This window comes from Cetorhinus maximus, chromosome 11, assembly GCF_964194155.1.
Source record: "Cetorhinus maximus chromosome 11, sCetMax3.hap1.1, whole genome shotgun sequence".
In the NCBI taxonomy this organism is placed as follows: Eukaryota; Metazoa; Chordata; class Chondrichthyes; order Lamniformes; family Cetorhinidae; genus Cetorhinus; species Cetorhinus maximus.
In genome coordinates, this window is record NC_135889.1 from 44,117,273 (window position 1) to 44,140,717 (window position 23,445).

Below are 23,445 nucleotides of genomic sequence, written 5' to 3' on the forward strand. Positions count from 1 at the left end.
AGGAGGACATTAGAGTACTAGATGGGTTTTTTTGACAAACAACAGTTTCTTGGTCACTGTTACTAAGACTAGCTATTTTTAAATTCCAGATCCATTAACTGAATTTAAATTTCACCAGCTGCCATGGTGGGATTTGAACCCTTGACTCTAGAGCATTAGCACTGCGCCAAAGTCTCTCCCTAACTCTGTCATTTATTCTCTTGCCTTCTAACCAATGACAGAACTTCCTTTTTGTTCTTTTTTCCTTGCTCCTTCATTTTACCTGCTTAAAACCCATTACATTTCTAATTTTCCCTGTTCTGATCATAGGTTATATGCCTGAAACATTAACCTTTTTTCTCTTCACGGATGCGGCCTGCTAGCCTTCTGATATTTCCAGCAGGTTCGGTTTTTCATTTTAGGTTTTAAAGAGTGTCTTAAAGGAAGGGAGGAGTTGATTGCATAGAACTTGAGTATCGCTGAAAAAAAAAGAGACACACTATCAAAGCTTTTCGTCTTACACTCATCAGGACATTTCGTAAGAAATTACCAACAGTGAAAGAGGAACAACAATTTATACCGCATAAGAGAGTGCCAATTGGTTGGCAAGTGGCCTCAGGTTGGTGGGGGTGTTGCCATGAAGAATGCTGCATGGAACAGTTAATTGCCTACCTTTGTTCATGTATAGGCTGTCCAAGACACAAAAAAATGATGTCCCTTTATGCCCCATCTTATCCATGAATGGTTCTGCACCACATGAATTGGCCAAATGGTTGGGCGAGTTGCTACAACCAGTTCTGAGCAAGTTTTCCCACATACATGAAGGATTCCTTCACCTTTGCAAAGACTATACAGGACTTGCATACTGATAGCAATGCCATGCCCATGTGCTCGTTCAACATTACAGGCCTATTCACTAATGTACTGATCAAGGAAGTCATAGACATTTGCACCGCATCACTATACCATGGCGATCTAGATGCACCGCCAATGTTTGAATCTGTATTCATTGAACTAATGAATTTAGCAACTCGTACATGGAGTTCAGTTTTAACGACACCATGTATGCCCGATTAGATGGTATTGTTATGGGGTCCCCTCTAGGCCCAAGTCGGTTTCCACAAGAAACGCATCTTCGATGGAATGACACCTAACCTCCTAGCCCTTGCGTATTTCCGATACATAGATGATAAGTTTGCTATATATGAATCCACAGCTGCATGTAAGAAAGGACTTCACCCTGCGCTCGAATTCAACTTTGAAATGGAGCAGTCAAACATGCTCCATTTCATCGACTTGCTAGTTGAGAAAACTGCCAATGGGTTCCCTACCACAAGCCTTTCTTCATTGGTCAACATATGCATTGGGATTCCTACAGTTCCATGCGCTGTAAGATTGGCCTTATCAGCAACCTCAAATAGGGCCCAAGCCATTTGCTCAGTGTGCAAACTTGATGCTGAAAAAGGGCGCAACAAGCCACCGTGCAGGATAATGGCTACTCTGATCAGATCATCGCTTGCTGTATATCACACAAACTCATGAATAGTCCTAAGGCCACCACTTTTGGCCTTAACAAGTGCCCAGTTTACCTCAGATTACCCAGGAAGGGTAAGGCATCTCAAATATTTGGGTAACAGGTGAAGCTAGCCGTTCACGCTGTTACTATGCAGTAGCAACACAAGTGGCACTCTCCACTAACAGAGGGCTGTCATCAAGCCAAAAAGATGCTCTGCCCATCACATAAATTAATAATGTGGCGTATGAATTTCAGTGCCGATGTGATGCCAGATATATAGGCCATACATCACAACGACTGGCAGGTCGTGTCAAAGAGCACGTCCTTTCGGCTGTTTGGAACAGACAAAGTACTGACCGTACCCAGCTAGCAGAACTCAAAAGTGCCCAACATTACGTGATTCCGCGATTGGACAACACTTGCTGAATAATCCTGATTAAACTAAGAATTACAGAAAAACCAATTTAACATTGCTAGTCGGGTTCACAGTGAGGCTCACTTATGTATGCTAGAAACCACATATTTACAAACAGGGCCTGTCCTTTGAAGACAGGAAGAACATGTCCACACATTGCCCCCTTTTCAGCTAAACAATAGCTTGGGGAACAGTCATTTCCTAGTTTATCCCTCAGGGCAATGCCTTGAGCATTCAGAGTCAACCTGCCTGGTTTGAATTTAGGAGTGTAAAATGAAAAGCTTCGATAGTATGACTTTTTTCCATCAATAAAGAAATTGAGAGATTTAAAGGGGGTGAATTCCACAGATGAGGGCCTTGGCAGTTGAAGGCACAGCTGCCATAGTGGAGTGATTAAAATCAGGATGTTCAAGCAGCTAGAATTAGAGGAGCACAGACACCTTTGAAGGGTTGTAAGCCTGGGCGAAATCTCAGAAATGGGCCATGGGTGGATTTAAAAACAAGGATGAGAATTTTAAGAGGTGTTGCTAAGTGTTTTTTCCTTCTTTCATAGGATTGGTGTAATGCCAGCGACTTCCAGTCAGGAGTCAGTGTAGATCAGTGGACAAAGGGGTGATGAGTGACAGAGGACAGAACATAGGAGGATGGCCAGGAGTCTGTTGCAATACTCAAATCTAAAGGTAACAAAGCCATGAATGAATGTTTCAGCAGCAGATAAACTGGGGCAGAGGCAGAAAGAGGAGGCTTTAATGATGAAATTGGAAGCCCATCTTGCGACCAAATATTAAAATCAAACAAAGGCTGCAAATAGTCTGGTTTAAGCACAGATAGTCACCAGGAAAAGGTTTGGAGCTGGTGGCTAGGGAATGGAGCCTGCGGTGGGAACTGAAGACAATGGCCGCAGTCTTTGCAACATTTAGTTGTGGAGAATTCTGCTCATTCAGTACTAGATTTTGGTCAAACAGTTTGACAAATTAGAGAAAGTGGAGGAGGTTGAGAGCTCTACCTCACCACCACCACCTCCGAGTATTATCATGCTTGATGTAGAAACGGATACTGTGCTTTCGGATGATGTCACCAAGGGGCAGCACGTAGATGAGAAAGAGAGGGGGGCCAAGATCTTTCGAGGATACTAGAGGCAATGGTGCAAGAGTGGGAAGAGAAGCCATTGCAGGTGATCCTCTGGCTATGGCTGGATAGATTAGAATGGGACCAGAAGAGTGAGCAGTCCCTGCTGCTGGGGGTTGATGGTGCCGTCAACACTACCAAAAGTTACAGACAGGCTTAGAAGGGATTGGTTGCATTTATCACAGTCACATAGGATGTTGTTTATGACAGTTTGCAGTAGAGAAAAGAAGCTGGGGGTTTCTTTCACATCACACAACAAAATAAAAATGTCATTGCACTTACCTGGCAGAAGTGAATACCCCTTAGACTATTACCAAGTTTGTCCAAAGGTGGAGACCAACACATAATACCCATCACATTTGGCACTACCAGCAAAATACCACCAGAAACTCCAGATTTTGCTGGAAGGCCCACCTATTAAAAAAAACAATGTGCATGTATAAAAACAGACTTCATGGGCACCAACAAATAAAGCTTTTGATAGTTAACATTTTTATTTGTTTTAATGAAACAGAACCCCTAAAGGTTCAACAAGGTAAATGCAATATGTGGCACTGAGTCAAGCAGTGCAAACTAGAGAAGTCCAGTAATTGATTCAGTTTGTATGCCAACCATGTAATTAGCATTGGCAACCTAATATGATACAGTAGTAGCTAGGGTTCCTGTCCAGTCATTGAGTGGCACCTGCTACAAGAATATGGTTCCAGCTCAGCAGTGAGGCTCCCAAATAATCTGTCATCCCTCCCTATCTAAAAACATGGCTTCTTAGCTGAAAGACTCAGAAGACCCCTGCTAACACAGGGACCAGCATGATTGTTGCGGAAACAACCTGTTTTCTCTCAATGCTAGTATCTACATATATTTTAAACACAACACTGAAAAAAGTTATGTGCCTAACCTAACCACTTTGCAGCCAAGAAAATTGCTCTAATACATTTGTAGAGAATACAAATGAAAATACAAACATTTTACCTCATTATCCATTGCTTTGCTTCTGAGAAATAGTAATTGTTCAGGAAAGAGCAGAGAAGCAAAGGAAATCAGAGAACTTCAATGTCTAAACTGCAAATCTGTCCATTGGATTTTGAATTTACCTAAATAGTACATTGAGATTTGTCCCATTTCCCATTCAAAACAGAGGGTTGTTTCTGTTAGGTGCCAATATTTAATGACAAGAGCACCCAACACCTATAAGTTACAAGGTGGTCTTACTCAATACTGAAATTTCAAGGCACTTAATATTTTGTAACAAACTGGCTATATCATTAATTTTAGCACTAATTATCTAGTATTACTTCTATGTGTATTGTTGCCATGCATAAAAAAATTATCCTTCTTCTGTAACTTTTTTTTATTTGTTTATGGGATGTGGGTGCCGCTGGCTAGCATTTATTACCCATCCATAGTTCAGAGGGCATTTAAGAGTCAACTACATTGCTGTGGGAGCCCAGGTACAGAAATCACAAAAAAATTAGTTGATGAGGTTCACGGAATATCGGCCTTTATCAACACAGAGAGGTGCAGGTTATGTTACGGGTGCAAAAAGCTTTGGTTGTTGAACTACATCTGGAGTACAGCATTGAGTTCTGAGTACTGCACATCAGAAGGATATATTGGCCTTGGAGAGATGCAGCACAGATTCACCTGAATGGTACCAGGGCCAAAAGAACTAAATTATAAGGACAGATTGCACAGACTGGGTCTGTACTCCTTCACGTATTAAAGGCTAAGGGATGATCTACATGACGTGTTTAAGACGATTAAAGGAGTTAATAGCTTTGCTCACTACCCAATTTCCTCCGAATAGCGAGTCCAGGAAAAAAAGGGGGACAATCTTAAAGTTAGAACTCAGCTGTTCGGGGTGATGTCAGGAAGCATTTCTTCACACACGGGGTAATGGAAATCTGAAACTCTCCTTCAAAAAGCTGCTAAGGCTAGATCATAAAATCTCAAGACCGATGGATTTTTATTAGGCAAGGGTATTTAGGGATAATGAACCAAGGTATGTAAATTGAGTTCAGTTACAGATACAAGTAGGCCTGGGCAGTAGATTTTAGTTTAACTTGACCAAATTTAGGAAGATTTCACATTATATTTGCTGTAGTAAGCTAACAAGGTCAAGACGCCACAGGACGTCGCTTTGTACTAACAGTGGGCTAAAGGAGCCATTTTATATTCTGTACTTTATAATCAATCATTCACATGTAATTAATCAATAATTACTGTATAATCAGTATCAGTGACTGGCCAGAAAGAGATGATTAAATAATGAGCCTCAATGTATAATTGAAGAATAAGTAATTAATCAAGTAGTTACTAAGGCTGGATAATATACAAATGTCTGAAATTTAATATATTAATTTGCTGCTGTAAGCACTAACCGTAGGAAAAGAGAGCACCTAGATACCGCAGGGAACAAGGGCCTCATCCGTCCTTGGCCACCTGGGGCAGGTGCAGAAGAACGAATGGAGACTTGTCCAAATACAGATAAAGAACGATCATGAACAGTCTCATTGCTCCATGGAGCAGAACAATGTACATGACTGGTTAAATACAATAAAATTAATTCAGTAACAACAAATGGCTGATTGGCTAATTACAACAAGCCTGATTCAAGATGAGGTGATACTAATTCCAGGGTTAAAAGTGGATTTTGGGAAACATCTTGTTGCTTGCAAGTTCGACCATTGTTGTGAAGGTACTGAGTGCTCCCTGTGGCAGAACTTCAGGGAAATCGCTGTCGGTTTGGGAATGCGAGGAAGGTTCACACTTCTACCTGGCTTAATTGCCCAACTGAAGTTGTGAAAATTGGTCATGTATTTGATAAGTATACTTCTATCTTTTTAAAAATAAATTTTCTTAAAATTTACAATGCAGAGATCTGTTTTTGCCTTAGTTGGTTCAAGTCTTGTCAGAACCAAAGTGAATCTATTGAGTCAGATAACATAAATCTCTGTAAAAGTTAACACAGATCAGCCATGACAACTGGAGTGGCTGAATGGCCGACTCCTATTCCTATAATGGACATTAAATTTACTTTAGTTTTGCTATTCTCCAAGTTTAACAGAAATATTTAAGATTGCATATTTGCGAATAGTCTTAATCAAGTGTCATCATCAAAGTTAAATATCCTGGATTGTCTTTTTCAGGGCAGCCCTCCTCAAATAGTCTGGGATTTTCTCTGCCAAAATTACAATCTGACAAATACTCCAAATTGATAGATTCTGTCCTAATTCTAGTGGAAATGGTAATTATTAATTATACTTACATGAAAGGCAAACTGTCCCGAGAAGTCATACATGCCACAGGAGTGCATCAAACTTAATGTGTTCCTAACAGCCTCAGGGCTCAGAACTCTCTCGCCTGTGATTGGACAGATGCCACCATTGGCCAGTGTTGCTGCCATTACACTGGCTGATTCACATGTTACTTCAATGGAGCACAGCTTTATGAAATTAAGAAAAGAAATCATTTAAATGTATCTTTAACATGAAAGCAGAACTAAGCATGCACATGTGGAGATGAGTATAGATATAATTTTAGCATAGAGAATTCCTAATATATAGATTTTGAAAAAAATGAAGACTTTTACAAAACATTTTTCATCCTTTTCTGCTTCCATGGAGGGTTGTTAATTAAATTCCCCCCGCCAAAGGGCAAACTCCAAATCCACTTGTAGCCAGCAATTGTTCTGATGATACATGCTATTACAAATGCCCCACCAGACTAATCTAGACATTGTCATTTGGCTACAAAGACAAAATACTGCAGATGCTGGAAATCTGAAATTCAAACAGAAAATGCTGCAAATGCGCAGCAGGTCAGGCAGCATCTGTGGACAGAAAAACAGAGTTGATGTTGTCTTGCTACAGTTGTACAGGGTTTTGGTGAGATCACATCTGGAGTACTGTGTGTAGCTTTGGTCTCCACATTTAAGAAAGGATATACTTGCATTGGAGGCGGTACAGTGAAGGTTCACTAAATTGGTCCCTGGGATGAAGGGGCTGTCCTATGATAAGCAGCTGACTAAATTGAGCCTATATTCTCTGGAGTTTAGAAGAATGAGAGGCGATCTCATTGAAACCTATAAAATTCTGAAGGGGTCAATAGGGTCGACGTGGAGAGATTGTTTCCACTGGTCGGGGAATCTAAAACATGGAACAGTCTCAGGATAAGGGGCCGATCATTTAAGACTGAGATGAGGAGAAATTAATTCACTCAAAGGGTTGTGAATCTTTGGAATTTTCTGCCCCAGAGGGTTGTGGATGCTTCAATGTTGAACACATTTAAGGCAGGGAGAGAGAGATTTTTGGTGTCTCAGGGAATTAAGGAATATGGGGACTGGGCAGGAAAATTGAGTTGAAGCCCAAGATCAGCCATGATCACATTAAATGGCAGAGCAGGCTCGATGGGCCATGTGGTCTACTCCTATTTCTTGTCTGTTCTCGTATTTCAAGTTGATGATAGATCTTCCCTTCTGTTCTTTATCCACCCTTCCCCCTCTTCGTTTACTCTAACTTGTCCCATTTTTGACAAAAGGTCATCATCCTGAATTGCCAACTGTGTTATTTCTCCTTTATTCTTTCATGGGATGCTCAGGCATTGCTAGCAAAGCCTGCATTTGTTGTCCATCCCTAACTGCCCTTGAACTGACCGGTTTGCTGGGCCATTTCAGACGGCAGTTAAGTGTCAACCACATTGCTGCGGGTCTGGAGTCACGTGTAGGTAAGGATAGTAGATTTCCTTCCCTAAAGGACATTAGTGAACCAGGTGTGTTTTTACAATAATTGATAATAGCTGTCTGTCTTTGTCACCATTACCATGTCCAGCTTTATATTCCTGAATTATTCCTAACACAAAGGAAGATGGTTGCGGTTGTTGAGGTCAATTATCTCAGTTCCAGGGCATCGCTGCAGGAGTTCCTCAGGATAGTGTTGTAGCCCAACCACCTTCAGCTGCTTCATCAATGACATTCCATTCATCATAAGGTAGGAAGTGGGGATATTCACTGATGATTGCACAAGTTTCAGTGCCATTTGGGACACCTCAGATATTGAAGAAATCCATGTCCAACTGTAGCAAGACCTGGACAATATCTAGAATTCAGCTGACAAGTGGCAGGTAACATTCACACCATAGGACTGCCAGGCAAGGACCATCTCCAACAAGGGGAAATCTAACCATCGCCCCTAGACATTCAATGGCATTACCATCTCTGAATTCCCCACTATCAATATCCTGGGGGTTATCATTGACCAGAAACGGAACTGAACTAGCCATATAAATACTGTGGCTACTAGAGCAGGTCAGAGACTAAGAATCCTGCGGCGAGTAACTCACTTCCTGACTCCCCAAAGTCTGTCCACCATCTATAAGGCACAAGTCAGGAGTGTGATGGAATAGTCTCCTCTTGCCTGGATGAGTGCAGCTCCAACAACACAAGAAGTTTGACACCATCCAGGACAAAGCAGCCTGCTTCATTGGCACAAATATTCACTCTCTCCACACACAGTGGCAGCAGTGTGGATCATCTACAAGATGCACCTACACCACAGACTGCAGCTGTTCAAGAAGGATGCTCACAAATACCTTTTCAAGGGCAATTATGAATGGGCAATAAATATTGGCCTAGCCAGTGACACCCACATCCCATCAATGAATTTTTAAAAATTAATTGAATTTAAATTCCAACAGCTGCTGCAGCAGGATTTGAACCCACGTCACTAGAGCATTAGCCTGGACCTCCAGATTACTCGTCCAGTGACATTACTGCTACCCAGCGTCTTCCCTTTTCTCTCCACAGACCAGCTATTTTCAGCATTTAGTGCTTCGTCATCACTTGGCTGTCTAGCTGCTGATCTAGAGGTACTCAAACTAGAAAAGTTAGAACCAACTATTTATTGCTATGCACCTGAATTCTACTTGCCTCTTCTAGCTTAAATACTGCTAGATCAGAAACCATAGCAGTTTTATTCAACAATGCCTGTTCAATCCAGAAAGACAATCATACTTTAAGAACACTTCAAAGCTCCAACAATGATTCCCTAGTTTAAGAAATGACTGAAAATATTAAGATTCAGAGGGAGGGAAAATCTTAATGGACTTTGTAAAATCTCATGGCTCTCCTTTCCCACACCCTACCACCTCTCACACTCAATATTTTCTCCCTTCTGTTACAATATCTAATGTCCCCAAAGGGAAGAGAAACAACCTGCTTCTAGATGTCCATCAATGATCTTTGGCCAGGATATGTGCAATAGCTACTCAAATGACATCCCATTTCATTTTCTTCCATCTGCAGAGAAATGCCATCGCATCTGCTTACTGTTATCCATAACAGAAAAGAGAAAATCAAAACAAACTAAAAAAAAAAAATTTAATCTGCACCCCATCACTACTTTGGGTTGTACTTTAATATGCATGGTTAGAAAATACTTCTTGAAATTAGAGCAGAGGTACTTGGTAATGAATCCATTCACCCCATGCTTTTCTCCCCTTAAACGGTGTAAAATATACACCAAAATGTATTTGTTGCCAGATCCTTGTTTTCCAATTTGGTACCATGGGCGTTAGCTATCATGGCCAAATTGCCATGTGCAAATCTAGAAACTGTCAACAGTCTAATTCACAGGCTACCGTTTCTACGTTGCTATTGCACATATTCTAACAATTGACCAAACAACAATTGGAGGAGAGAATCAAGTCCAATCCTACCCTCATGGAATATGCAAACATGCACACTTTCCAATGGGATCATAGGGCTGAAAAAAAGAGATAACAAACCAAGGTGTATTTCCTCCTTCCCCTGCCAGAGACACAATGTAGCATTCTCACAGCTGTCCTAATTACAATACACATTTCAAACTCCATTCAAACATGGCTTAAAGTGGATGAGGAATATTATGGTACCATATCCAATATCTATCCCTCAAGCAATATTACTAAAAAATACCGTTGTTACCACATTGCTGTTTGAGGTCTTTGCCATGTGCAAATTGACTGCTATGTTTCCTACATTTTGGCAGTGACTATACTTCACTTATAAAGTGCTTTGGGATGGCCTGAGGTCATGAAGGCTATATATAAATGCAAGTTTTTTTCTTCAGAATAATTGATCACATTCTGAAGTCAATGCTGCTTATAGAATAACATTGACCTGTACTTCGTATGAATATTTTTTATCAACTTACACAGAACTGGACGCTGTATTCCAGATAAGACCAACCAGTGTCTTATATAAGTTCAACATGACCTGCTTATTCTTGCACTCAATGAGTACTTAGTACTTGATAAAGCTACTCACCTGGAAATAGAAATCTAGAACGCCAGTCATATCACTTCCTTCTGGAAAACACTAGAAAATTTATAGAACAATTAGCTTTTTGCCTTTAAAAGAGTTCTTCCCTTTGAGGGGCACTAATCCAAACACATTTTTCTGCAGCAAGATAGTAGGGTTCGCTTGTTTGTGGGCAACTCTCAATCAATGCTGCTCTCCAAAATTAGACAAAACTCAAGTACAACAATGCTGAGTTGCAGTAATGTAATACTATCTTAGTAACCATAAACTAAGAAGAAATGAACTGAAGCTGAAGTGACAAGCAAATGCAGCCTAAAAATAGGCATGGAACCATTCAAGAGAAATAACAGTGCATATAGTTAAATAAGTTAAGTGTTTAAAATACACAAGAGATCAGACAAACCTTCTTCTCCTTTAGGTAGTATCCTATAGCAAAATTTCTGTCTCCTGATTCTCTTTCAGACTGAAACCTAAAAACAGTAACATTTAGTAAGATGTGGTGAATTAAAAGCTTAAGAACGTAACCTTATTAATCCAGAACATCCGTATCCCTTTAGTACACTTCATCATACAAGCTGATAACCGGATCATTAAAAAACATTGGCTTACATTGTCAGAGAAGCAAAATTGTGCAATTTCAATTAATGTTAATGTTAATCAGATGGTGTAGCCATTGCTAAATGTGACTGGATCAAATACATATTTTAACACAAAGTACCAATTCATAAAATTTTCTGGATAAGTACTTATCTCTAAACAAGCTTCATGTAGTCTCATTTTCAGAAATTAGTTACTTGTAGGGAAGTCTAATAACTATGCTTTTGCAATATCAACCACTATGATAAGCCTCCAGAAAGAAAAAAGTTACCTGTCATCAGTATCATTTAAAAAGATAAATTCCTCAATATTTTGGACCCAATAAACAGCAGAATGCAGAATACAAATTTTACAATCTTGCAGCTGCTTATCAATTGGGCTGAAGTGGATGTGATGGCCTGCACGAGTCTATTTCAACTTCAGCATTGAGAGAGGCACTCCACCATGCAAATTAATGATTTGTGGAGCTGGGAACACAACAGAAGGAAATGGCAGATATTCAAAGGCTATGCCTTGTTTTAGTGCTGCCATGAGAGGAATGATGGTGAAAGGGGAAATGGAACAGGCCACTCCAGTCAGTTCTCTACACAGTGCCTTGTGTCATAATGGCCGAGTTTGCCCCTACACAGGTGCAGGTGGAGGATTCCATTCCAGGGCCCTCAAGAGGCTCCAAAACCCAAAGGACTCAGCAGTCAGAGTTGGGACCTGAGCAGCTGGCCTCTACACCTGCTGAAACCAGAGGTTGCACCATGTAGAAATGCTAGGAACAGAAAAAGTAATCTAGTGTAATTGCACATGGATGTGTTACATAATGCTAGATTGATAAGTCATATAAATGTTATTTCTTTCCGGCATTTTTGGTTGCTAGCTGAAAAGCAGCCTTTTCACTTATGACGAATGCTAAGACATGAGCTGATGCCAAGCAATGGGGGCTGTGAAAGGGATACCCGGTCGATTGCAGAGCTGTTTTGAGGTGGGGGAAAGGCAGGGACTGGGAGTGGAAGGGAAGTGGCTTGTACATGTGGCTATCAGATAAGTGGAACTGATGAAGCTGAAGTGAACCTTGCAATAATGAGGGGTACTTTGAGCAGCAAAAAAGGCCACCGAAGGTGCCATGGCCACTTTACATTCCTTCTCTTCAGAATAATCTGAACAGGCTGTTTGTCCAGTGCCTTGATCCTCATGCAGATCACGGTTGTGCAATGTTAGGCAGAGTGCAGCATGCCTCGATCATTCTGAAAACCCTGGCTGGTGTGTACTTAAGGGTATCTCCTGGAGTGAATTTTCACCATGCTGATGGCTTGCTCAATGACATATCTAGTTATCATATGGTTTTCATTGTATTGTCCTGGGGCTTCATTGGTTAGGTTCCTCAGGGTGCTTCAGCCATGTTTTAAGTATCCCTAATATCTGAGCAGCCAATAATTAAGTCTGCTTCAAGGTTAAGAAGAGATCAGGGAGGGTGGGCTGCTGCAGGGCAAAAGCATCATGGCAGCACAGTTGCATTAAGATCTTATTGCGGTTGCATCCAGCTGCACACTGATGAACCTTGTGGATGATGAACACTAGATGGATGATCTAGGGGTGTTTTATTTGCCTTAATGTGTGCAATCAAGGAGTGGTGGCTTGGGTTTGTGGTTGAAACTGAAGCCAGTTTGAACAATAAACCCAAACCACCACTCCTTCTGACTGGGGGTATTGTAGGCAAAGTTGACACCATTGCCTGCCCTAGCATCAAGCCATCAGTCACTCTTCTTATGCATTGGTGGACTGCCAGAGATCCTGTAAATGTCTCTGGGAGAGCCCTGGGATGCAGCCAAGGGTGAAGACATTGGTAAAGCATGGCCACAAGGGCCACTTGGCACCAAGTCTTGTTCCAGAAAGCTGAAAATGTCTGCCACCACCTGATGCAAGACCCTGAGCCTCCTGAGACCCAGTTTCTCATATGTCAAGAAAGCTTATCCTCTGCCTGGAGATCCTGTTTGTTGTGTGCCCTCTCCTGTAACCTGCACTTCTCTGCCGATTCCCCCTCTCCTGTGGAGCTGCAGGTCTGTAAGAAGGTGATTGCTGCTCATCTTGATCCTCATCTGAGATCCAAAAGTAACAGAATAAACTGTACCCATGCTGATCTGATAGATCAAAGTTCCAAAGTGCAGATCAGACGTACAAACTTCCAAAGTTGTCAAAGTAACCTCCCATACAATTACTGTGAACAAACCCTTTTACACCAGCAAGCAAGAAAGCAGCTGAGGTTTCAGCACTATTTGACATATTTATATCATGTCTTCAGCCTCCTCAATTGTCTGTGTTCTCTTGCTTTCACTGGCAAGTTCCAGGCAGCCTGTGAAACCCATGGATCCACAGTTAAGTTGCAATAACCATGTTAATATCACTGTGATTGACCAATTAACATAGAAATTGACAACATGTCTCTGCTGAGGGGGGCTGCTTAAACATAACTTAATGGGTTACAGTTAAATGTGGAAGTCGGCTAGTTGCAACTGGGTTCCCAAAGTGCCATCAATTTCTCAGGTTTTAAAGCCAACTCTCTCTCTCAAGCCCAAGTACTCCTGCAATTAAAATTCAGCCCAGAGTCAGTTGTTTCAATACAGGTTTTATCCAATCTGCTGAATGACAGGAAAGTGGCTCGAGTTGCTAATATCATTCCCCTTTACAGGATATGAATTGAAACACCTATATTTTTATAAATTTGTGGTATTTGAGTACTTTTAGGTTTTTTTTTAAATAAATGCATGCTACCTTGGGGAGGGCAACCAACCACTCTTGTATTTGAAGAGTTGAGTGGATCAGAAGAGAGAGTGAAGAGAAGAAACAAAACAAAAAGAGGAATAAAAGTTACTCACGTAGCATTATTAAAGCCAACATATTCATTTCCAGCCATCCGATTCAAGAACTGTGTGACCTGTGAAACAGCACTACTTTTCAGAAAGCATTCTATTTTAGAAAATGCAGACATAATTTTGTCTTTTCGGGGTAACCCTTTCCCCTCACGCAAAAAAAAAATTAAACTGGGAATTTACTTACATAATCAAATTTCTCAGCATTGCTTACTCCTTGCTACAAGGAAAGGAAAAGACATTAAATAATCTTTTGAGATAATTACATAAATATGTGCTATATTTCTATAGCTAGCTTCATACAATTAGTTGAATGCACTTCAGACAAAAATCCAAGTTTTTCTGAATCAAGCTGGCAATAAATGCAATTAATTACTATTTAATACTATTTAGCATATAAATTTAGCATTAAAATCTACCACATAAATTTATAAAAGAGATCCATGGATAAATTGTCAATATGGTTATATCTGCAGAATCTGAATTATTTATGCTCAATATTATAATACAATTAACGTTAGATCAAATGAGCTGTGTTTATTTTAGCTCATTGCTTAAAAGATTGCATAATCTAAGTAACACTTCAGAACACAATTTTGTAATGAAATCAAAATTTCCCCAATTGAGAATGCAATTTGTAACAATTCAAATTATGTTTTACCCAGAAAAGAGATACCTATCAGCCATAATACAGTATAGTGGCTGATTTCACAAACAGAAAAAAGGATTTCCCTTCATGGCTTCACCTTGCCCTATCACAGCCTTTGGTTCTCTAATTTTGGCCATTTTGTGCATCCTCCATCACCCTCCTCATGCTTTTAAGGGTAGCTTTCTGCTGCCTCTGCCCTGCTCTCTAGCTTTTGGAGAAGCTACATAGATTCTTCACTTTTCCATCTCAAACCCTCAAAACTGCTCAGTTCAAAAAGCTTCAGTCATCTTTCATGACCCTTACACCATCCATTTTACTTTTTTCCTCCATATAAATTCTTTGGGATGTTTCTTTGACATTACATGCGCTATTTAAATTCAGGTTGTTGGTGATTTTCTAGTATTTTGTTTTGTAAAGACATTTAACATGAATTATAAAAATGAGAATAGCTGAGGATATCTTAAATAGAATTAAGAGCCTCAAACAGATAGGGCTGTTTGGCCAGGTGACATCCACCCAAAGGTGCTCAAAAAGAATGGAACATGTGCCTTGCCCGATCTTTACTTGGCTCACTAGAGTCGCATTGTTCCCGTTGGACTGGAACAATGTCATGTGGTTCTGATTTTCAATATGATCCCCTCCAAGTCACACACCATCCTGCCTTGGAACTATATCATCGCTCCTTTGCTGTGTCAAGATCCTTGAACTCCCTTCCTAATAGCACTGTGGGTGTACCTACACCACATGGACTGCAGCAATTCACGGTGGTGGCTCACCACCACCTTCTCAAGGGCAATTAGGGATGGACAATAAATGCTGGCCTAGCCAGCAACACCCACATCCCACGAATGAATAAAAAAAAGTGATAAGACAGAACCAGGGCGCTACTGACCCATTAGTTTGACTTCAGTCATGATCCCTTTCAGCATCTTGCCTATAAGTGATGTTGACTATGATCACCTGGATCAAGAAGGGAGTTATCAGACACAAAGCATGGCTTTTGGTGAAAAAAAAAGGTTGCAACTCACTAATTAGACCATTTTGAAGAATTAACTAGATTGGTGGTTGATCTAACCCGGTAGACACCGTCTACTTGGATTTTCAGAAAGCCTTTGATAAGGTTCCTCACAATTTATTAATCTATGGTATAGAATCTTGTGTAATTGGTGAGTTTGTTACAATGAAATAATGCATTCCTTCAAGCAGAAAAAGGTTATTAATTTTTGTGGATCTGCATGGAGGCAAGTGATATCCAACAGGGATCAGTGTTAGAAATAGCAACGGTCCTATGGATGTAGGTGTTGGTGAAAGTTTGTAAATGATATAAGATGAGAGAAAGTGGTAGGACTATGAATGAAACTAAACTATGAGAATTCGATGGGGGGAACGAACCGAGGTTTAGCAAATGGTATCGATCTTACGGTAAATTAATCATTAGGCACATGAGCTAACACCAAGTATGCTAAAATCATGAAGTGTACAAAATGGCAGGATGTTGAAAAATATAGAGCTATGTTGTAGTATGCAATTCTTATTAAAATTCATGACCAATGCCATGAAAAATAAGGCATTAGCTTCCATTGATGGGATGACAGCATGTAAAACAAAAGACACCAATTTTGTTCTTGTACAAGGCCACAGTTAAATATTATTTAAAAGTGCATTCGCTATTTGGAGTGAGGCATAAACAAAGTCTTGTACAAGAACAAAATGGCTTGTAGCAAAGATTTGCAGTTAGCACTTCAATTCCACAACATATCCAAATACTCGTCCTGATTCCAAATTTCTATTAAATGGAAAATTAAGGTGAGGTTTAAATTCACGAGATTTCTACTACAGAACTTTACAGTCTGTGAACATAATTCCTTCTTAGTTCATCTCCAGTGGTGGTGCACAGGGAACAAAGACAGCTGGAACAGTTCCTGGCGAAGGCAGATATCACAGAATTCTCAAATGAGTGAAATACCAAGTATCATGAAGTCATGGCTTCTGTGATCTCCTGGACTAGGTCTGAGAAATTCTATCCCTAAATTAGCATTGGTTTTAAAATCTGTTTTTTTTGGCCTCTTCCAGGAGATTACATGGCTGCTGGTGGGAGTGGGGTATTGGGAAGCATGATGTTGAAGGCAACACAACTGTGTGGAGCAAGACCAGTGGTCCAGATGCTCTTTTCCTGTCCATCATTTTGTACATTCGTAAAGGAGCAAGTAGTTCCACTGGAGTGACAAGTTTCTAGTAACATGTACCTGAAAGTATATTTTGCATATTTGAACACTAATAACTCGTTCACAAGGAGTGATGACAAACTCCCTACCTTGATAAGGGATGTTACCACAATAGCCCCAGCATTTACCATCGGATTATGAGGTTTATCTGAAACAGAAAAGGGTATCACAAGGAAAATGCAGAACTCATCCTGTGATAGGTAAAATTATCTCTGTTACAATAGTTGCAACGTATCAGAACTAATCAATTTCTAAAATATATTAGTTTGGCTTTTACTACTGAATTTAAACATCATTTAATGACATATTCTAAATTGTGCACCTTTGTGATGTTGTACTGGGGGCAGGGGAATGGAGAGGGCAGAAAAGAATGAAATGCTGCAAAATTTTAGCTACAACAGAATACCAAAACTGTAGATTCTAATTTGCATTATTTGAAAAATATAAGCTTAACTAGAAGTCAGCAATCAAAAGCAGCAGAGGTCAAAATAATTTCTTTACATATTTGGATTATTTATACCTGCAGTGTACACAAGAGAACTGGTTATCAAATTTTTATGAGAATTACCATGGCAACAGCTTTTGAAAGCCTACAGAACTTTCATACGTCACTGCATACAAAACTTCCAATGGGAATATTTGAGTTTTTGATAGAAATGTTAATTGCTAAAGGTAGACAGTGCTTCACAAATTGCTGTTTACTCAAAAATAATGAAGCTGGAATTACCTTTTCCTGACAAAATGCTTAGATTCAAAATAGAGGCTATAATTCAAATTCAACCACTTGACAACTAAAAATGCAACATATGCCATTGCATCAGACTATAGTTATAAATAGCTAGAAATGTCAATGACATTAACAATCTAAATATAATAAATTCTACACTTGAATCATGCTAGAAATTAAATGGTGAAAACCTGAAATACATGAAAAAGCCTGTCACAGTAGCATTTGTTCATTGAACACAGCTGAGACTTACAAGTAATATGTTCATTTTAATTCCGAAATTGGCTAGACTTAAAATTGGCTAGAATGTCTGCTAAAGCTACGAATGTCAGAGTCAAATTAAGCTATTTTAAAATTATATCAAGGAACTTAAGTTTTGCAATTAGAACTCAAACTCTACCTTCTTCATTTAGGAACAGTTTGTTGAACCGTAATCCACTGGGTTCTTTACCAACATAACTGTGAACATAATCTGTCCCAAGGTCATGAACAGAAATTGCATATTTTAAAGGTTTCACACAGGACTGAAGGCAAAAGGGAACTTTGGTATCTCCAACTGAGTGCCTAGAATAAGAAAGTTTTATATAATTACAACACAGTTCAACATTACAAAACAGTAGAAATACAAGCATTATCAATACATATTTCCAATTACTAAAATACTGAATACTTTTAAATGTTTGCTACTTTCAAATAAATTACTGTAGGCCAGCTTTCCATCTATAAAGGTATTGTGACAACCCAACATTAAAACAGCAAGGTCAAAACATTTAAAGTTCTTCAAATCTGTATATGAATTACAATTTTCACAGTATTTTAGACATAACATTGTATTATATGCAATCTCTTTGGAATCAAAATGACTGTTAGTCACAATATATGATTCCTTTCAATTAGGGCCACTATGCTGCCATAGGTACCAATGACATCCAATCTTGCTTTGCTATCACCTTGGACCCAACAACCGTCGTTGTCTATCAACTACCGTCGTTGTCTATCAACTACCAATGCCATTTTGGATGTATCAATATTTTCTCCAGTTCAATATTGGCAAGATTCAAGGCATTCTATTAAAAAAAACAAATGCCACAGCCATTTCATTTTCCTTCCTGGACACTAACTTGAACTAAGCCTAACATTGTGCAACTTTGGTGTCCTGGTTGACTCAGGGCCTGAAACCTTCCATTCAATACAGCCTAACTTATTTTTTCAGCATCACAGCACATCCCCTATTCTGTTGTCAACCTTCACCCGTGCCTTTGTCACCCTGTCGGCTTGATTTAATCAATACTTTTCTAGTCATCCTCCCGAGCTCTACACAAACGTCAGCTAGCCCATCCTTACACTACCACACATCCACTAGCACTCCACCCTCCAGCATATCTTCAAAAGCCTGGTTATTTTCAAATCCCTCTATGCTCTTGCTCCTCCCAATCCAACTCCCTTCAGCCACATCCTAGCATACCTGCTGCTTCTTGAAATCTGATCTTTGGGTAACCTCCTCTTTTAGCAACGGCAGGGGCTTCAGCCACCATGCCTCTGCATTCAAATTCTGCTCCTAAATTCACTCTACATTACCACTCTCGCTCTCCTGCAAAAGCCTCAAAACCCTGCTCAATCATGCTTTCTTCTTTATCTGTTCAGGGCCACTTAACACTTAAAAGATGTTTAAAAAGTATGTTATTGCTGAATAAGTCATGTTTTTATTTCATAGAATTGAGACTTTTATTAACTTTGAGACCAAATACCCAAATTCTACCCAGTTAGGTAAAACTATGGCAAAAATAATTAAAAGCCCTTGCTATACTGTACTTTGTACTGAAAACACTAAATCAATGTAGGGGAACAATTAACATTTTTACACGACAAAGTAAGAAATGCTTCTGTCCAATTAATTTGATAACCAAACTTATTTAAAAATGCCATAAAGCAAATGTGCAGATTTGAAAAACTAAGTGGATTATATGGAAGAACAGCTTTGAATATTATTTTGTTAAGATATGGCAGGCTAAATAGAATAGTCCCCAAAAACAGGTGCAGGAATACAAAGCATGATTAACCCAGATCTGTTGACTTAAATACAGGCAACACACCACTTTCCCGTTGCCTGCCCACTAGAATGATCGATGTGCACAGCCAGTTTATAACCTCACTGTTCATTGACTGAGCTAGGGGCACAAAATTATTAACTTCTTAGCACTCCTTAAAGCCAGGGTACAGAGCTCTAAACAGGAAGTACACTGACAGCAGGTGCTGGCAATTGTGCCAGTAGCAAATCTATCCTGGGAAGCAGCAAAGAATGGCAACTGAAAGAAAATGAATTCCTTTAAAGGTTTTCCAATGCTACACTGGAGACCTTGGTGAAAAGTCTGAGAGATATCCTGAATCTTCGGGGGGCTAGGTGTACCTCCAGACCCGTGCGCAAAGGACAGTGAGAACAGGCAGCCCTGGAGGTCAATGCCAATAGTCTAACCCTGAGGACCCAGATGTGGTGCCACAAATTTAAAGACTTCACATGAGTGAAGGTGGTTAAAGGCTGCATCTTCAATGCCATACCCTACTAGCCACTAGCTTCAGCTACTGCTCAATTTGCCACACACCCACTCACCCAGCAGCAATCTTTTATCAGAGATTCATGCTAAACATTTAAATGCTCCACCATGCCCTTACATACTTAATACTGCTGGAAGCCTCACCCTAATACCTCATAGCTTGCACACAGCCACATCACCTGAACAGACTGCAACTCACTGACACACTTCTCTCTCTTATAAGACAAAGCGGTGCATAACTAAAGGCAGAAGCTAATTAGAGGGGGGCAAGCACCCCTGCATGTCCTAATGCCTATGGAGGAGACAGTGCAAGCCATTATTGGAAAAGCAATTGAGCCCCATGGTTAGCAAAAGGACTGAGTCAACTGAAGATGACAGTACCCTCACACCAAATCCTCCTCCTCACATCCACAATCTTTTCAGATTTACAAGCTGCAGGCATTCACCCCCCTCCCCCCCGCCACCACCCTCTCCCTTCATCACATACACTTGTGCCTTTCATATACACAAAAAATGGAAACTCGCCAAGCAGAAGAACAACTTCCAAGATGATAGTGATGACAAAAACACTTGACACTCAAATCACACACACTGCCATGAGCTCAGATGTTGTGTGCATAATTTAGATAACCACATAGAAATGGATCAGCACACGGAGAGACACCAAACGCGATTGACCTACAGACAGGCCAAGGGGAAGGACAGTGCCAGCCAGAAGACTAGGTCGCACACAAACTTTGCTACAGTTGACTTAGATGAGAACTTGGTAGGGCAGGCTACAGAAGGCGGCTGATGTGTATGCACAGTGAATGGCTTGGTGCATTAGGAAGTCTGGCAGTCAAGGAGCATGGAGGAGATCAGCACCAACTTTGCATAGGGATTTGTGCAGAGTTTGGAGCCATCCTTTCCAGCATTGAAATAGTGGCCAACTCCATTAGCACACTTGTGGACCCAACCATGATGTAACATCTGATTGGATGCTGAGACATCAGCATTGTAGCACAAGCAGAAACCGCCTAACATCTGGGAACTGCAGTGGAAGCTTAGATTGCTCTCATCATAGCTACAAATACATGTTCAAAGGTACTTCCAGAGTGTCATCTAGCCCTGCAATCTGCCCTCCAACTGATTACTAGGATAGCTGAGGCACCTCTAAGGGAGACAGTGGTCCCATGGAACATGGACCTGCTGTCTGCTCGAGGAATGACAACATTCATTCTCCCATCCCTGCCAGCCACAGTGCTAGCATCCTTCCCGTTTCCCATCAGCCAACCAGTCCAAAAGCAAAATACTGCAGATGTTGGAAATCTGAAGTAAAAAACAAAAATTGCTGGAAATTCTCAGGTCTGGCAGTATGTGGCGAGAAACAGAGTTAATGTCTCAGGTTGACTTTTCGTCAGAACTCAACCAGTCCACACTGCTGTTCCCCTCCCCACAAACACCACAATGACAAGATGGTGAGGTCTGAAGCCAGGCCTGCTAGGCCCAGAGCTGCTAGTTCACCCTTCAAGCCATCTAGTCTTCTCACTGAAATTCAACAACTTTCCACCAGCCATGCTACAGCCATTGGGCTAACGCTGCATAGGAGAACAAGACCAGGCAAAGGCAAACAGAAGACAGTTATTAAGGGATTGGCATGGTTTAATTTTAATTTGGTTTGGAATTTGTGTTTTGTTGTGGATTTTATCTTTGCAACATGGCCAGGATGACATTATGATAAAAACAAAAAACAAAAAACTACTGCAGATGCTGGAAATCCAAAACAAAAACAGAATTACCTGGAAAAACTCAGCAGGTCTGGCAGCATCGGCGGAGAAGAAAAGAGTTGACGTTTCGAGTGCTCATGACCCTTCCGCAGAACTGAGTAAAGTTAGGAGAGGGGTGAAATATAAGCTGGTTTAAGGTGGGGGAGGAGAGAAGTTGGGGGGTGGTGGTTGTAGGGACAAGCAAGCAGTGGTAGGAGCAGATAATCAAAAGATGTCACAGACAAAAGGAACAAAGACATGTTAAAGGTGGTGATATTATCTAAGAGAATGTGCTAATTAAGAATGGATGGCAGGACACCCAGTAACAGAGGGTAAGTAAGGTTTCAGGCTGTTGGCGAATGGGAAATTGGAGGTGCAGTTACTGGTATCTCACTAGAATTAGCTTTTCCATGCACAGCTTGGCCAGAAAAGGCTGTTTAGTTTCTATGACCTTTCCTCTTCCTTCTAGCAGCTTGATCTGTTCTGCATGGTCTCTACTCATTCTCCCGGTCATAGTCTATTCAAAACAGGAAAGCCTACTAGTGTACATATATCTGGGAACAATTAGTTTGTGCAGAAGCCTTGAAGTCAGCAAAAGCTCCTTCAGCGCTTGCCACATCTCTCCGTTTGGACTTCTACAACCAGAAATCACAATGCAAAGCACCAAACAATAGTAGGATCCTACCAACAGGCAGAAGAAATCAGCCAACAACTAACCTGCAAATAGTTGATGGTCCCTTTAAATAGCATTGGTAGGGGAGTTCTTCCTGATGTTTAACCCATGTTCAGCCATACGAGGTTAAGAAAGGGTGTCAGCTAGAGCATAGGACTCCAAAATGGAAGTGTTCCATGGCGTCAAATCAAGGTTGTACACCTTATGCCACAATTTGCGGAAGTGTGCACACACACATTGGATTGGACACCGTTTTACTCTCAACCAACAGCCATAGCGCCCAATCAGGTGCTACGGAACTCAATTTTGCCACCCACGCACTCTCATCAATGAAATCTATTCAACTAGATTTTTGCAATACCATCCATATTATTAACAAAATTCTCAATGACAAAGGTGACAATACATATTTTATACATTGGAACAGGATGCATTACTAAGAAGAAACTAACAGAACCACTCCACTTCAATTTTCTGGTGCAATTTCAATCTCGCTTGACTGGCATCAGAATGCATGTTGTTCAAAGCTTGCATTGCGTTTTAACAGTCTAATGTGCTATCAGTGCTGTAAGTTTATTATGGGCATGCAGATTTTGCAACTTTTATGAAGACCTGCTTCTGACAATCTACAGCTTATTCATGTAAAAGATGTGTCAATTTTAATGTAAAGCAATATATAAGCACACTAGATGGCATGGTCTGGTGTCTTGGTAAGTGATGTGCATGGATTGGTAGGTACATAAAATTAAAAGTGAACATTTAAGAGACATCCACAACCCAGAAGCTTGAACATCAATGGGGTATTTACTTCTTATTTTCTGTTAAAACATACGTAATCACCAGAGTAAAGTAGAAAGCAAAATCAGGTAGAAGGATTGTATGCTAGTTATGGAGCCTGTGCAATTTGCTGTCCATTAATTTAAATGGACAAGAAATTGCATACATTCCATTAGGGACATGTCATACTCCCAACCCAACTTTTCTCTCTACAATTTACCACCAAGCACAAAAAAAATACCCTATTAAGTTTAGCAAAATATGGTGGCTCTATACATAGTATGCTTGTTTTTAAATATCATGGTTC

The 23,445-nt window shown here is 40.3% G+C and overlaps 1 protein-coding gene across 2 annotated transcripts in view; it reads right to left on the minus strand.

Moving 5' to 3' along the window:
* The window catches only part of LOC144686541 (glutaminase kidney isoform, mitochondrial-like), a 106,168-nt gene that overhangs the window by 40,906 nt on the left and 41,817 nt on the right, over nt 1–23,445 (minus strand). For both annotated transcript variants that reach the window (XM_078551863.1, XM_078551865.1), the window contains exons 6-13: nt 17,792–17,955; nt 16,754–16,812; nt 13,978–14,010; nt 13,797–13,855; nt 10,739–10,805; nt 10,342–10,392; nt 6,307–6,483; nt 3,321–3,452 (exon numbers count right to left, since the gene is read on the minus strand). In XM_078551863.1, coding sequence (XP_078407989.1) covers nt 3,321–3,452; nt 6,307–6,483; nt 10,342–10,392; nt 10,739–10,805; nt 13,797–13,855; nt 13,978–14,010; nt 16,754–16,812; nt 17,792–17,955 — 742 coding nt within the window. The remainder of the gene's footprint in view (nt 1–3,320; nt 3,453–6,306; nt 6,484–10,341; nt 10,393–10,738; nt 10,806–13,796; nt 13,856–13,977; nt 14,011–16,753; nt 16,813–17,791; nt 17,956–23,445) is intronic.